At 40.3% G+C, this 13403-nt stretch overlaps 2 protein-coding genes across 13 annotated transcripts in view; one reads left to right on the forward strand and one right to left on the reverse strand.

The window, feature by feature from the left end:
• On the forward strand, positions 1-5476 carry c4h11orf58 (chromosome 4 C11orf58 homolog). Of its 2 annotated transcripts, XM_086027570.1 has the most exons (5): positions 8-202; positions 450-533; positions 3083-3143; positions 4845-4954; positions 5036-5476. In XM_086027570.1, exons 1-5 carry the CDS (start codon positions 149-151, stop codon positions 5219-5221), a joined length of 495 nt encoding a protein of 164 aa, XP_085883696.1. In that variant the 5' UTR covers positions 8-148; the 3' UTR covers positions 5222-5476. The 2 variants fall into 2 exon arrangements, with proteins under 2 accessions (XP_085883694.1, XP_085883696.1); XM_086027568.1 differs by having other exon boundaries at positions 1-202; positions 4845-5476.
• The window catches only part of LOC147148599 (pleckstrin homology domain-containing family A member 7-like), a 105237-nt gene continuing 95589 nt past the window's right edge, over positions 3756-13403 (reverse strand). For 7 of the 11 annotated variants that reach the window (XM_086027560.1, XM_086027557.1, XM_086027565.1 and 4 more), the window contains 5 exons: positions 12827-13021; positions 8168-8305; positions 7963-8096; positions 5812-5942; positions 3756-5585 (listed from right to left, as the gene is read on the reverse strand). In XM_086027560.1, the coding sequence (XP_085883686.1) occupies positions 5557-5585; positions 5812-5942; positions 7963-8096; positions 8168-8305; positions 12827-13021 (627 nt within the window). In that variant the 3' untranslated portion in view covers positions 3756-5556. Of the gene's footprint in view, positions 5586-5811; positions 5943-7908; positions 8097-8167; positions 8306-12826; positions 13022-13403 lie in introns of those variants that run through there. The other 4 variants (XM_086027562.1, XM_086027561.1, XM_086027558.1 and 1 more) reach the window with 4 other exon arrangements.

Genomic DNA, 13403 nt, shown 5'->3' on the forward strand with positions numbered 1-13403 from the left:
GACCCCATGAGGCAGCAGAGAGCCGGAATTACTTTGCAACCTTCGTAGGCTTCACCGGACGTGACGACACGTTTGCCAGTCATCGCCATTGATACATGGCACGATTTTTTCTTATTTATGTAGCGTTTCTACCCTATTAACACAAACCATGAGTTCTCCGAGTGAGAAACACGGCACTAAACGCCCGGCGTCATCGAGCGAAGTGAGTCAAATGTTCGAAATTCGGTATTAGTCGGTGAAAAGAAGCCGCGAATGTACGAGAAGGGGGTTAGGTTTGCGTTAGCATGCCAGATAACGTCCAAGAGTAACTCTTTGTGAACTCTTAAATTCATTCTACCTTGAATTAATGCACCGTGTTTGTAAACCATCTGGCATTTAAATGAGAAATATCGTGAGGGTCCCTGAGATCGAGTCGAATTGACGTAAATGTTTGGTGTTTGCGCCTGCAGGAGGAGTCGACCCAGTGGGCCTCCGCTGACCTGGGAAGTGACGAGAGGAAGCAGAAGTTTCTTCGGTTGATGGGCGCCTCCAAGGTGGGAACCCCCGGAAGCGGACTTCCGTGCTTTTATTTCCACCATTTAGAAAATGGTTCCCTGGTGAAGTTGAAAAATTCGGGGACATTTCAAAATAGTAAACTTTCCATGGGAATTAATTGTGGGGGGCGGAGTAAATCAACGGAGTTAAAGCAATAATTGTAAATTTGAAGGTTGGTCCTTTATTAAGGAATTTAAATATGGAAAATATCAGAACATTTCAGGCGACCTTTGTGCCAAAGATAGTATCATATCCCATGCAGTCGACCAAAGTGGTGGTTAGCTTCACCTTTTCATTGCGAACGCCTGTACGCTGGTAAGTGTGAACATCTAAACTAGTTTATGCAACTGGAAGATTTTAGTGGACAATCTGTAGTGATGGACAAGTACACGGAGACTTTAGACATTCAGGCGAGTGTGCAGTACATTGCTTTTCATTTGGAGATTTGGATCCACAACGGGAAGACTGGGTTACTGACCTGAAAATACTGCCCGGCGTGATTTATATCGATCTTGTTAATCATTATACCTCAAAATATCTATCTATAGATATATCCAGAGCTGGGCATAGTCTATCCCTCACTTAGTTCCGTCTATGTTTCTGGCCGACCCACACGGTCCCAGTCCGTCTCTCGTCAGCGACAGCCCATTGGCATCCAGAACCTAATTTTCTGCGTTGATGCGTACAGTGTTTCAACGACTGAGATTTGCGTTGCAGACGATGCCAAATCTAACTCAGTGTTACTTTGGTGTATCATAACATCATCGTAAACCAAGCGATGGTTGAATAGATTCGTTGTGTTGCCGGTGCAACTTGCACTTTGCTCGCCGTCTTCCACGGCAAACCCAAAATGTAACCAAATAAGCAATTTCGACTTGCCTTGCTTGTTTACAAGTCGTTCCTGTGGCGGGTCTTGTGCCATTTTTAGGTCTGTTACTCTGTTAAAACGTTGCGTAGGAACGTGTGCAGTGTGACTTGCGGGCTTGCTGGCTAGCTAGCTTGGAGAGGGCGGCGCAGCGGAGTAACTCGTGTGCGCATGCCTCAAAACAACTCAAAATCAGTATTGATAATGTTAGTGCCTTGCAGCCATAGCAACAGCTCGCAGCGAAAAGGAGGTGTGGACAGCAAACTTTTTGTGGTGCACTTTTCTTCTAGGTGGTTGTCAAATCCCTGCTTTATAATGATTTTCAGACCTTTTCCGCGTTTTCCCCCTGACTATTATAGCCAACAATGGCACAGGCATGACCAGTGAAAAATGACAGTATGTTAGCGGGGCTTGACAACCAATATGTCCGCCGGCAGTGCATTGTGGGAAATGCAGAAAAGCCCGAAACCCTCTATAGTTGTACCCAGTGCTGACACCTGTTTCGGAGTGACTTCGTGCTGATGAAAACTTAATTCATTACACAATAACAACCACCATGACACTTCACAGCACCTCTGACTTTACTGTCGGGAATACGGCAGCTGGTGTGATATTTTTAAATCATTTGTTTTTGTTTCTATGTCCGTCTTAGAAAATGTTTCCACTTGAAAATAGCTTGTGGCACTAAAAAGCTTGGGGACCTCTGCCTTTATTGTATGTACGTGTGTGTACTTTGTTGGAATGTCGGTGTTCAGTAGGGGTGGGCGATATGACGATATTAGATCATTAAGCGGTTTAACGTGTTCACGATCTCATAAAGCCGAAAGATCGTTTGATCGTCTACATGGCACATTCTAAGCAGTTTAGCTCTATGGCAGCACAAAAGCCGCTGACGCGTATACACAGCACGCATAGTGCACGGTACGTGACACTCCCTGCCGCCCTGTAGTTTGTATAGCGGGGAGCTATAGCGGAAAGTCACCACGAAGCAGAGTTGGTCCCAAAAAAAAAACTCCACATCCAGTGTCGATATGGTTTGGCTTTTCCTCAGAGGAGAAAGCGCAAACCAGTTGTTTGCAGGGACTCGGTTCGGACGTCAGCGCCGACAGCCAAAGCAAACGGACACATGGTAGGCAGAGGCAGCCGCTGGCTCCAAGCTAACGCAACCCACGGTAACAGTCATTTAACACGAGCACTCCATATGAAAAACCAAGCAAGCAGTGTAAAGAAGTAACTGAGGCAGTGACTTATTACCTTGCTCAAGACATGATTCACATTAAAACAGTGGAAAACGAGGGCTTTCAAATTTAAGACTCTTCAAAGTACTAGACCTGCGTTATAAGCTGTGTTTTTATGTTTACATTGTTACCTTTTATGTTTACATTCACTGCACATTTTGATAAAAATTGTCACTATTCACATTAAAACCTGTTCAGAAAGCTTAGCTGACTTAAAATGTCTTTTTTTTTTTTTTTTTCTTTTAGGGTTTTGTGCAAATTAGTCTTAAAAATCAATGATAAAATTGTGATCTGATACTTTTGCCAGATCGCCCACCCCTAGTGTTAAGCAAATCTTTTAAGACAATTTTCATCTTTGTCGCTTGGAATGCATTGAAGGCTGATCTTTATTATAACTTATGAAATGTTTCCAGTGACATTTATAATCGTGCTTCCCCTTCTCTAGAAAGAACACACTGGACGTCTTGTCATTGGCGACCACAAGTCGACGTCGCACTTCCGCAGTGGTGAGACACTTAAAAAAGAAACAAATTACTATTGTAATTGAACTTGTGCTTCCGTGGAGGTTTTTATTTATTTATTTATTTATTTATTTTTACACTCGTTAGTTTTTTAGACTATTTATTTGAACGAGGCATTTAAAAAAATATATATAAAAAAGTATAATGAGTCCATATACAAAACATAAACAAAATAACGTCAACATATGAGGAAAGCATTTAGCTTTAAAACTAAATAATAATGAAAAATAAAATATTGTAATTGTTTGACAGATGCATTTAACTTCTTGGGCCAATTAGCAGTATACAAAAAGTCATTATTTCAGTTACTTGAGGAAGGTGTTTAACATTCAAGCCAAATAAAGAAAATACGCAATTATTATCTAAAGGTGTCTTTGTGTACACCGATGACGCACTCTGCGGCTTTTGTCTTGTCACACAAGTACTCTTCTGTGGTGCCCAAAAGCAAAAAGGTGGAGGTAATCCGACTGTTCTAAATGATTTAAATGCAACTTTGTTGTAGTTGACAGTGTTGGGAAGATTCCTTCAGAAATGTAATTGTTGGTTACCCTGATGAAAATAAAATGGTAGTGGAAGTATTCAATTTATGTAATATAATTACATTTGATGACCTTTATTATTCATTTTTAATAAATGCTCTCAACTGTTTATACACAATATAAGACTTTCAGCAATATTTGAGACTACACAAAGACCCAAGAGTATTGAAGAGAGAACAGCATAATGTCACATGGTCAGAGACAGCCAATCACACCTTGTAATTCACAAGTTTTAAAAGGGACAAAGGCACAACCAAAAAAACATGATAGTCTTGTTTGAGTGCAGATTTTTCAGTTGTAACCAAAATAGTATTTTTTAAAATATATTAAATTAAATATTTTCTCCCATTAATAATGGATTACAGTTATATGTTTTTCGTTAATTAGATGAAAATCTCAATCTATTTTTAGTTTTTCTGGGTGGCATTTCTCCTTTTGTTTAGTTGTTCTTCTGGTAGCCTTCCGTCTTCATGGTGCTGAAGCACCATGTTATGTTACTCTCCAATCCTGTTGACAGTTTGAACTAGGGGTGTCCCGGACCGATATCAGCCCCCCCCAAAAAAAACAGTATCGTATGATATCGGTTGACAATCCAAAATCTCCGTTACTAGCACTGATAGGCAAGCAATCCATTCCAGACTCTGCTGCAGCTCTGCTATCCAGCAGCAAGATTGTCAGGGTACTTTAATTTATTTTGTATTTTTATTCAAGTGCAGTAGATTCTCATGTTTGAGGTTGAATTTATGGAACCCAAATGTTTGGAATAAATGGCTCGTATTTTCTCTTGCTGTTCTTTGTTTCAATAGTATCACTTGATAAAGAGACTGTATCATTCCTGCTGATATCGTATTGGATCGGAAGTGAAAAAGTTCTATCGGGACACCCCCAGTTTGAACATTGAATTGAGTGATGCTTCACATATCAGGGGAGTGACCCCACGTAGAGAAACTCTGCATTAGATGCTCAAGAAGCTGAAGCACCACAAAATTTGCTGACGTATGGCTGAATCTTTGCCTTTGCGTCCGGCGCAACTAACACGTCTTTTTTTTCCCCGCCGCCTGCCCGCCCGCCCGCCCGCCGCGCAGCTCTGTCCGTGCGCGGATGTGAGGCGTGCGCGCGTGTGCCGTGACCACTGTGTGCTCCGCAGGGACAGAGGACGAGCGAATCTGCGAGCGCCTGGAAATGCAGTACCAGCGCGGCATGGACGAGAAGGTGTCGGGACGCAACCGGCGACACTGCGGACTCGGCTTCAGCGAGGTGAGCGCAACGCTTGATGCCTCACGGAAAACAACAGGTGCCGGGGAATACTTTCAAATGGAATCTTTTGTTACCCCGCAGCCAGAGTCGACTGAGGTCCCGCCCGTGTCCGAGATGCCCCCCAATGAGTCCAAAGACCCAGAGTACAAAGTGTGCGACACAAAGCCGACAGAGACCACGACGGAAAAGGACAAAAGCATACCGGAAAAAAGCGGCAGTGCCGAACGAAAAAGCATTTACAAAATGTCCTTTGTCAAGTCATCATAGGAGGGACTGAGGGATTTTTTTGTCTACTTTTTACAGCATACCTAGTTCATTTTTTTTGTAGTGTGTCCCAGAATTACTCACTCGTTTTGTTAAAAAGGAGACAACAGAAACAACAGTTCCCCTTATTATTTGTGCATTTATTTTTTTAAATGGACGATTGGTTTTCCTTGTTAGTAGCAGACACATTGTGTGACCACTAGGTGGTACTACAGCTGGTCAAACGATTTCATACAAATAATAAAATCGTGTTCTCCATGCGTGTTAAATGTTTGTGTAGTTTAAAAAGTCCCCAAGTGGTCCTTTCCTGGGTCCCTTGTAGGGGGCAGTGGTGGCTGTCACTGGCTTGCAGAAGCAGCGGCTTTAGCTAAGGGGAAGAACAAAAACAGAACACATCTACAGATGAAAAGGGTATTGTACGTTTGAAGCTGATAAATACAACGGTGTTGGAAAATGAGCATTTTAACCCGTTTTTAAAGAATAAATGAAAATGTGTTGAACTTAATCGTTAAATACAAGCGATCTATAACTTGGCCATCTTTCTAGTCCTGAGAGTATTGGACATGAAATGAAATGCAATAGTGGGTTCAAACCTGCCACCAGTTTGCTCTTCCTGGATGCCTGTGTAGCGAGCGCCCGCGATGCCTTCATGATCTTTTCCTGCTCTTGGAGAACAGAGTCCAGCTCACTCAGGTCCAACAACCCCGATTGCAAATTCTGAACGCTGGTGACACACACGACAAAAACGCTTGCTACTAAAACACTACTTGTATGTTGACACGACCACTTCATTGAACACACCTTCTAATCACACCCAATTTATAACAAAAATAAGGCTCACTTTTGAGATCATGATTTTTTGTTTTAGTTTAAGAATTGTTCAAATATAGATGAGAAGGTACTTAAAGTATGCTCAAATGGACTATATGCACGTAGTGTGACGTATTTCCGGTCATATCTCATAACGGATTGCTTTTTGATGAGCAGCGCCTGCTGATATAATTATGCACCCGTCAACCACACAAGGGCGCCGTTTGTTTAACTCCCACAGCCTTAGTTTGACAGTTCTCAAACATTTGATGAGTTATTGTTACTCTGTGTGCATAGATTAACGATGTCTCTGGCCTTTCAACTTCATCTGTGTCTGTATAAATATTATTCTCATGCTGCCATTTTGTTGTATTAAAAAATATCAAAATAGTTGAGTCCTTATTACACTTTCAATGGCAGCATTGATTTTTGATGAGTCACCATGGGCAATAAGAAAAAAAGTTTTACAATAGAGGAAGCATGAAATCTGTTTCAAAATGTTGACAAGGCTGAGCATGGATGATTTCGGACTGCGAGTCCGAGCAAGAGCAGCCTCCCTCCAGTGAAGAGGAGCTACGGCGACACCCATACCCGTCTGCCTCAGAGGGGGAATGACAGGACTCGAAGTGGTAGTCTCAGGGGAGGAGCTAAAGTACATCATTTACATTCAAATGTACTCAGAACAGACCTATAATAAATAAAATACCTTTAATAGCTACTCAAACAGCGAGTAATAAATCATTTTAGGTGATGTCTTTCCCAAAGCACAAGCCGTCAAAATGGCACGGTCGAAGACTCCAAAGCCCTTCATGTCAAAAAGCTTAACGTGGCTTGTTAGAAAGCTATGACCAATTGCCACCAAAATTCACATGCACATCTCCATTTGTGCCCACTTCAACCTCTGAAAATATCAAAGAAATCGCCACAGTATTTTGGTGGTTATCAGTTGTAGTTTGCTAACATTAAGCCACATAGTTTTTTTTACAAGCGCATCAAACATTATAGACTGTCCCATCAAAGAAAAGTGATGGCACTAGGCGATCTAAGTAGTTCTACAATTCGGGCAGTCCTAGTGTTAAACAAAGGAGCGATCCCTCTTCTTCTTGAGTAGGTTAAGGATTTAGGGCAAGAGTTACATCACATCAACAGCACGCTCTGCTATAGCGTCTATCCTGCCCGGAAGTTTCGTTGCCCTATGGCATCGAACGCGGAAGTGCTGCGTGCATATAGTTATATATAGTCTCATAGATTTTTGTACATTTTTAGTTCTTAAAAATATGTTGGACATTAGCTAGCCCCTTTTTGTTGTTGTTTTTCCCAAATCTTTTATATATTAAAGCAACATCATGTCATGTCAGTTTTTGTTGATTTTGGCGGCGCCATGTGGACAAAAGCAGTAGTGTTTTGACAAAAATCAACCACATTTCCCATGCGCGCCAGCGCGTAGTGTCGTGAAATCCTGAGCCGTCCTTACAGCGAAAGGAGGAAGTGAGCATGCCGTAAAGCAATTCAGGACATTTGTATTTTTTTGTGTGCCAGGGTTGATACCATCCTCCTCAAAGTTACTTTGTACCAGTAAAAACGATACAGACCCCCTCAGATCATTGAGTCCCATTCAACTACTGTACTTGTAAGTCAATGTTTCATCAAAAGAGTTGTGAAAAAAATGTATTAAGGTCGATTTCTTGCCCAGTGCTACTTTAAACAGTACACTATAACTACACTTACAGCGATGTATTTCATTGACATATAATGACGATAATGCAGCATTTAAAAGGACATAAGATCATGTATCAAAATTATTTATTTAACATCAAGTTGGGGCACTTGTAAGTCAAGGCACCAGTGTGCAGGTGCAATGAAAAATGTGCCTTACTTACTTATTAATGGTGTGTCCCCAATGAAGCAGGCGGTCTGTGATCGTGCCCGCTTACTTGGATTTGGTGAGGATCTTCCTAATGCGTTCTGTATGTAGATTTCGTTCCTCCTCTTCCTCCGGACTAAGCGGCTCCTCAGGATCCGACTCCACGTAACGCTCCGGGATGGATACCTTCTCTGGCTTGGACAGCTGCAAGATACAAGATGGACGCCCGTTCATCATCGTCGTTGTCGTCATCGTCATCATCGAGCGCGTCCGACCTCTCTGCTGATGTCGAAGTCGTAGTCCATAGGTTCCACGTCCACTTCTCGGACCAGCGTGGGCCTGGCCGTCACCCACTCACCACCATTGTCGCTTTGACCTTCGACCCCGGGACGCTCAGCCCGCCAATCGAATGCCTGCGGGAGGCAGGAACACGCTGCTCAATTTCACAAATACGTCAAAGTTACACTTCAGATTTGTATTATTAGGATTACATTTTTTATTTATCTTACTAAATCCTAATAGTAAGAGTTAAATTAACATTTCAAGATCACTATACCTATTTCTAGCAATTTATTCATGTAAATTACATTTTGATACTTCCATAGTCGCACTGAAAATGTTGTGCTAAAAATAAAATCATTAATAATTACACTGGTCAACAGCAAATTTTACTCAGAGGTGGCTTTATGTGTCTCTAAACATATTTATGACGCTGATTTCACGTTCAACATTTTTCTAGCACATCAGGGTTTTGAGATATTTCCATTTTTGCTTTTAAGTTGAACTAACCATTGCAATTTATAGCTGTGATGTTTAAAAAATTCCACCTGTTGCTGAACCAAACCCTTAATTCATATATATTACTAAATATATTACCTATACTACATAATATTGTTATTATTATTATTATGAAAACCTGATGTGCGAGAGCAGGGGTCTTCAATCCTGTTCCTCGAGGGCCATTGTCCTGAATGTTTTCTATCTCTCCCTGTTGCAACACAACTGATTCAAATGATCAGGTAATTAGCAAGGTCTGCAGAAGCTGGACAACGATCCTGATCATTTGACACAGGTGTGTGTTGCAAAAGGGAGAAATGACAAACAGATAGGACGCCGGCCCTCGAGGAATAGGATTGAAGAGCCCTGTGCTAGAGGAAAAATGAGGGCGGATTTGGAATCAGCGCAAAAAAAGTCATCTAGAAAAGTTGACTTGCGTCTCTGATTAAAAATGTACAATCTTTGACAGAGCCAAGCTGTGAAAACATGATGTTGTCTAATTCCACGCAGCCACAAATTATCACTGTGGATTGGTATCAAGTCCATCCGTGGGATTTTAGTCTTATTAGGCAGGCACATGATTAGTATCTTATAATTACAACCAGTGTGCAAGTGTAGTGTAGTGTCGTGTGTGTAGTACTTGTGTGAGTAATCATCCAAAGCCATGCAATGCGTCCTTCGGGGGCAGCCGGCAGCAGCTGGCCACTTCTGTGCCTGCGCTCCGGAAGAAGTGACAAAGAAAGACAGAAAGACAAAAAGAAAGACAAAGAAAGAAAGACAGAAAGAAAGACAGAAAGAAAGACAAAGAAAGAAAGACAAAGAAAGACAGAAAGACAGAAAGAAAGACAAAGAAAGAAAGAAAGAAAGAAAGAAAGAAAGAAAGAAAGAAAGAAAGAAAGAAAGAAAAAGAAAGAAAGAAAGAAAAAGCATGCAAACCCGATGCGGGCCACAGACGAAGAAAACGGCGTGCCTGGGAATCAAACACTCTTTATTGTGGAGTGCAATTGTCTACACGCTGGCAAAGAGTAGCTTCTTGGTGACATACAGTTAGGTATCTACTTGGGCTAAACGCCTCCCCCTTCAGTGAAAACAGAACAAAAACAAAAACAAAAAAAACATGGTGGGGGGTTGAGGAACTGCCGAGAGTCATGTGAAGTCATTGGTTTCATCCAAAAATAAGACTGAAACTGTTAGTCGACAAACAGTTGAGGGCATCGCCCCGGGGCAGCAACCTAAACATTTTGGAAGCGCTCGTGGAATGTAGCCGCAGCTCGTGAGATTTTGCGCTTTAATTTTGTGTAAAACTGCTAATTTATTCACATATTACACATTCGTCAGTCAATTATTTTATTATTTGGTTCTAGTAAACATTCCGACTTTTTCTGTAAAAATCACAGTTGAATTCTGGTTAAAATTTTGATTTAATATTTGATCTCAACATTTAGACATTTTTCTTTGAACGTTACAATTTATTTGCATAATAACTATAGTTGTGTAATATCGTAACTTCGTCCAAGTAAACTGATTACTTAGTTTTGGTTGGCATACCAACTTTTTTATGTTTATTCATGTAAATTTACAGGATTTTCGTAACATTACAGCTTTTTTCTCATAATCTTTGGACTTTTTTTCAACAATTTTTACAATTTAATCCTCGTAATATTTCAATTTGTTCCTTGTATTGTTTCATCTTTATTCTGGTAGTAATGAGATTTTTCTTGTAACTTTGCTTTTTTTTGACGTCGTAGTTTAACTATATTGGCATAAGATGTATGACTTATTTCAACTTTAGTTATATTATCTTTCTCAGAATATTTTCACTAGTTGCATCTTAATTCTTGGGGTGGATTTGCTGCTTTACTCATATTCCACAAACACAATATTAATCAGAATACCTTGTTTCAACTAGTGGGCCTGCATAGAACATATTCTTGACAAAAATGTTTGGTTGACTTCCACTTTAATTCACGTACAAGAATGATTCTACTTTCGTATTAAAATGTATCAAATTTAAAGCTTTTTTTCTTCCTGAGTATATTTTTGTAAAATTACAATTTTATATTTTTGTAATGTATCTGCTTTTTTCACGTATTTTCACTTTCACATATTTTACACGGAATATTTAGACATTTTCCTCGTAATATTTTGACTTTTGTCATGTAAAAATTGGGACTTTTTGCCTCATGATTCAACTTTATATTCACCAAAAATTACAACTATTTTTCATGTCTGTTTCTTCTAACTTTTTCCCCTGTAATATAACGGAAAACTGCAACCTTTATTTATTTTGATGACATTTCAACATTTGCTCACATCATAACATTCACGCACCATAAAGCTAGGTGGCTACATGTTAGCATTATTACCAGAAATGTGAAGTTTGGCATACCAATAATCCAATACTTCCATTTGTCAGTAGCATTTCAAGCTTTCTTTTCACTCCTTTGCAGTGACGCGGTCTCAATGCGTAAGTTATGACAACATAATAAGGCAGCGTCTGAAGCGTGCGACCCCTCAACATGGATGCTAATGTCATGAATTTAACAACACTGAAGACAGGGGTGGCGTTTTTGGCCCGTGTTGACATCTCATGTACTTTTTTTTAACACACAAAAGTGCTATAATTTTCATTTTTCCAGTGGGCTATAGTTAGGCATGTAACCTTGAGTCCATTTCACCTGGTTTCCATTTTCATTCCTCACCCGTCATGTGCTCCCTTGTTAAAACCTCTCTTATATACAATATATATCATTTGTGTTATTGCATTTCTTTCATCATGACCACATTTCAGGATAGCTTCAAACCAGCATAGCTCATGAACAACAACAGACCGTGAGCTGTTAATTGCTTGTAAAAATGGTCATTAAAAGTATTTAAATGTTGGTAGAATAAATAAGATAAATAAAAAATAAGGTTCCACATCCTGGAAGGTGAAAATGTTGGTCATTTTGTTGCAATTTTTCGGAACTTAGGACAAAAAGTGCATTTTTTTTTTTTTTAAGCGTGTTGTTGTCGTTAGCATTATTATCATCCCTCAGTAAAAATGAAAATTGGCTAAACAAAAGTGCTGAATTAGAGAAATGCACCCATCACAGTGTATTGTAGCAATCACGATTTACATACCACGCAAATATGGCCCGGCATGGCCTCTAAGCACATATTCATGGGTGTTGGGCGTGAAAAGGAGCAATCTGATTGGACAATTAGCGCTTTGAGACTTTACCGGGATGACATTTTTCTGGGGGGTGAAATTAGATGTTTCTTTACATGAAATTAAGATGTTTTCTTATATGACTCATAATTTTCTCATATTGTTATTAAGTAAAATATATACTTGTTTCTTAACATTTCCATTTCTTTCCCTTATTATTACGACTACAGACAAAAATTCTATGACTTTTTTTTTTTTCTCGTAACAATATGACATTTTGGAAAAATTCTGAGCTTTTAGTGATGAAGTACAACACAGGTTTCAAAGCCAAGTTAGTGATGAGCTAAAAATGAGAAATCTTCAGGTGTGGAAGCTAAAATATTTGTCGCCAATGACATCAGTGCGATAACAATCCTCCCAGGTGTGAATGCCGAAATGTCACATTGACGCACGTTAACATTATCACTCGTCTCTTCATGTTTAACCGACAAAGGAATCCAGCCTGCCGTAAACTTGCACAAATTTAAAAGATATTAAAGTAACGACTAAAATAGCAAATAAAAATTGGGACCAAGGCACTTAGATTTTGATGAAAAGAATGCGGGATAGGGTTCGGTCTTTAGCTACCAGCATTTCCTGTCCAACCTGAAAACATACCGGCTATGGCCTCTAGATGATATATATCTACATACCAAATCTCTACAAAATATATTCATATATATGTATACTGTACAGCTATATACTGAAAATATCCCTCGGTAGATAAATAAACGCCTTGGCTTCTCTCTGGTTCACATTCAGCGTCCGGTCAGTGAGGTCCAACAAGGTGCTCCTTTTGAGCACCACCCATTTTTATTGTTCTTAAAGCATTAAACAGGCCAGCCAGTAGCTCGTTAGCTCATGCGGCTTAGCGCGTTAGCATCCCTGCTAGGTTACTATGCTGCTGGCTTCTGCGGGGAAGCGCAGGGGTGGAGGCCGTTGCCGCCGTAGAGTGCAGGTAACGTACGGAGGCAGGCGGTGGGGCGCTCGAACGCTCGCCCTGGCTGAGGTTCCGCTTGCGCTCACGCACCAACGCCCTCTGGTTGCGCTTCATGCGCTCCAGCTGTTCCTCGGCGCTCATTCGGCCGCCGCGCTGGGGAGGAGGCGCGCTGCCCGGGTACTCGGTAGACAAACACTCCAAGGCACTCTTGGGTCGCTCCTGCTGGATGACACACATAATGAGGATGATGATGATGATGATGATCATCATCATCATGATAATGTACTGCACTTTTTGTTACTGTTTTGATTGTCTGCTTTGGGACCCTTTCTTTTATTTATTTGTAGGGTGATAGGGAAAATACCAAAATTACAGCAAAAATCTGTGTATAATTCATGCCATTAAAATGTATCAGCCTACTTTTTGTTTATAATTACTGAACATGAAATCCACTTTAATCCTGCTTTTTATGCATACACAAAATGGCGGCTGTGGGTTCATTTTATAATACGTACTTCTTTGGCATGATTATCAGTTTGGAAAAAAATGATTTATTGACTGTAAAAACAGAGAGGGATCGATACACTAACACTGTATAATATTT

This window comes from Filicampus tigris, chromosome 4 (genome assembly GCF_054856515.1).
Source record: "Filicampus tigris isolate MCC_2025a chromosome 4, RoL_Ftig_1.0, whole genome shotgun sequence".
NCBI lineage: Eukaryota > Metazoa > Chordata > Actinopteri > Syngnathiformes > Syngnathidae > Filicampus > Filicampus tigris.

Bases quoted from the DNA above. Each gene is read 5' to 3' on its own strand.
- c4h11orf58 (XM_086027568.1), top strand. From the start codon at position 149: ATGAGTTCTCCGAGTGAGAAACACGGCACTAAACGCCCGGCGTCATCG. The intron at 203-449 runs GTGAGTCAAATG...TTGCGCCTGCAG, and splicing joins GCCCGGCGTCATCGAGCGAA to GAGGAGTCGACCCAGTGGGC. The intron at 534-3,082 runs GTGGGAACCCCC...CCCCTTCTCTAG, and splicing joins GGTTGATGGGCGCCTCCAAG to AAAGAACACACTGGACGTCT.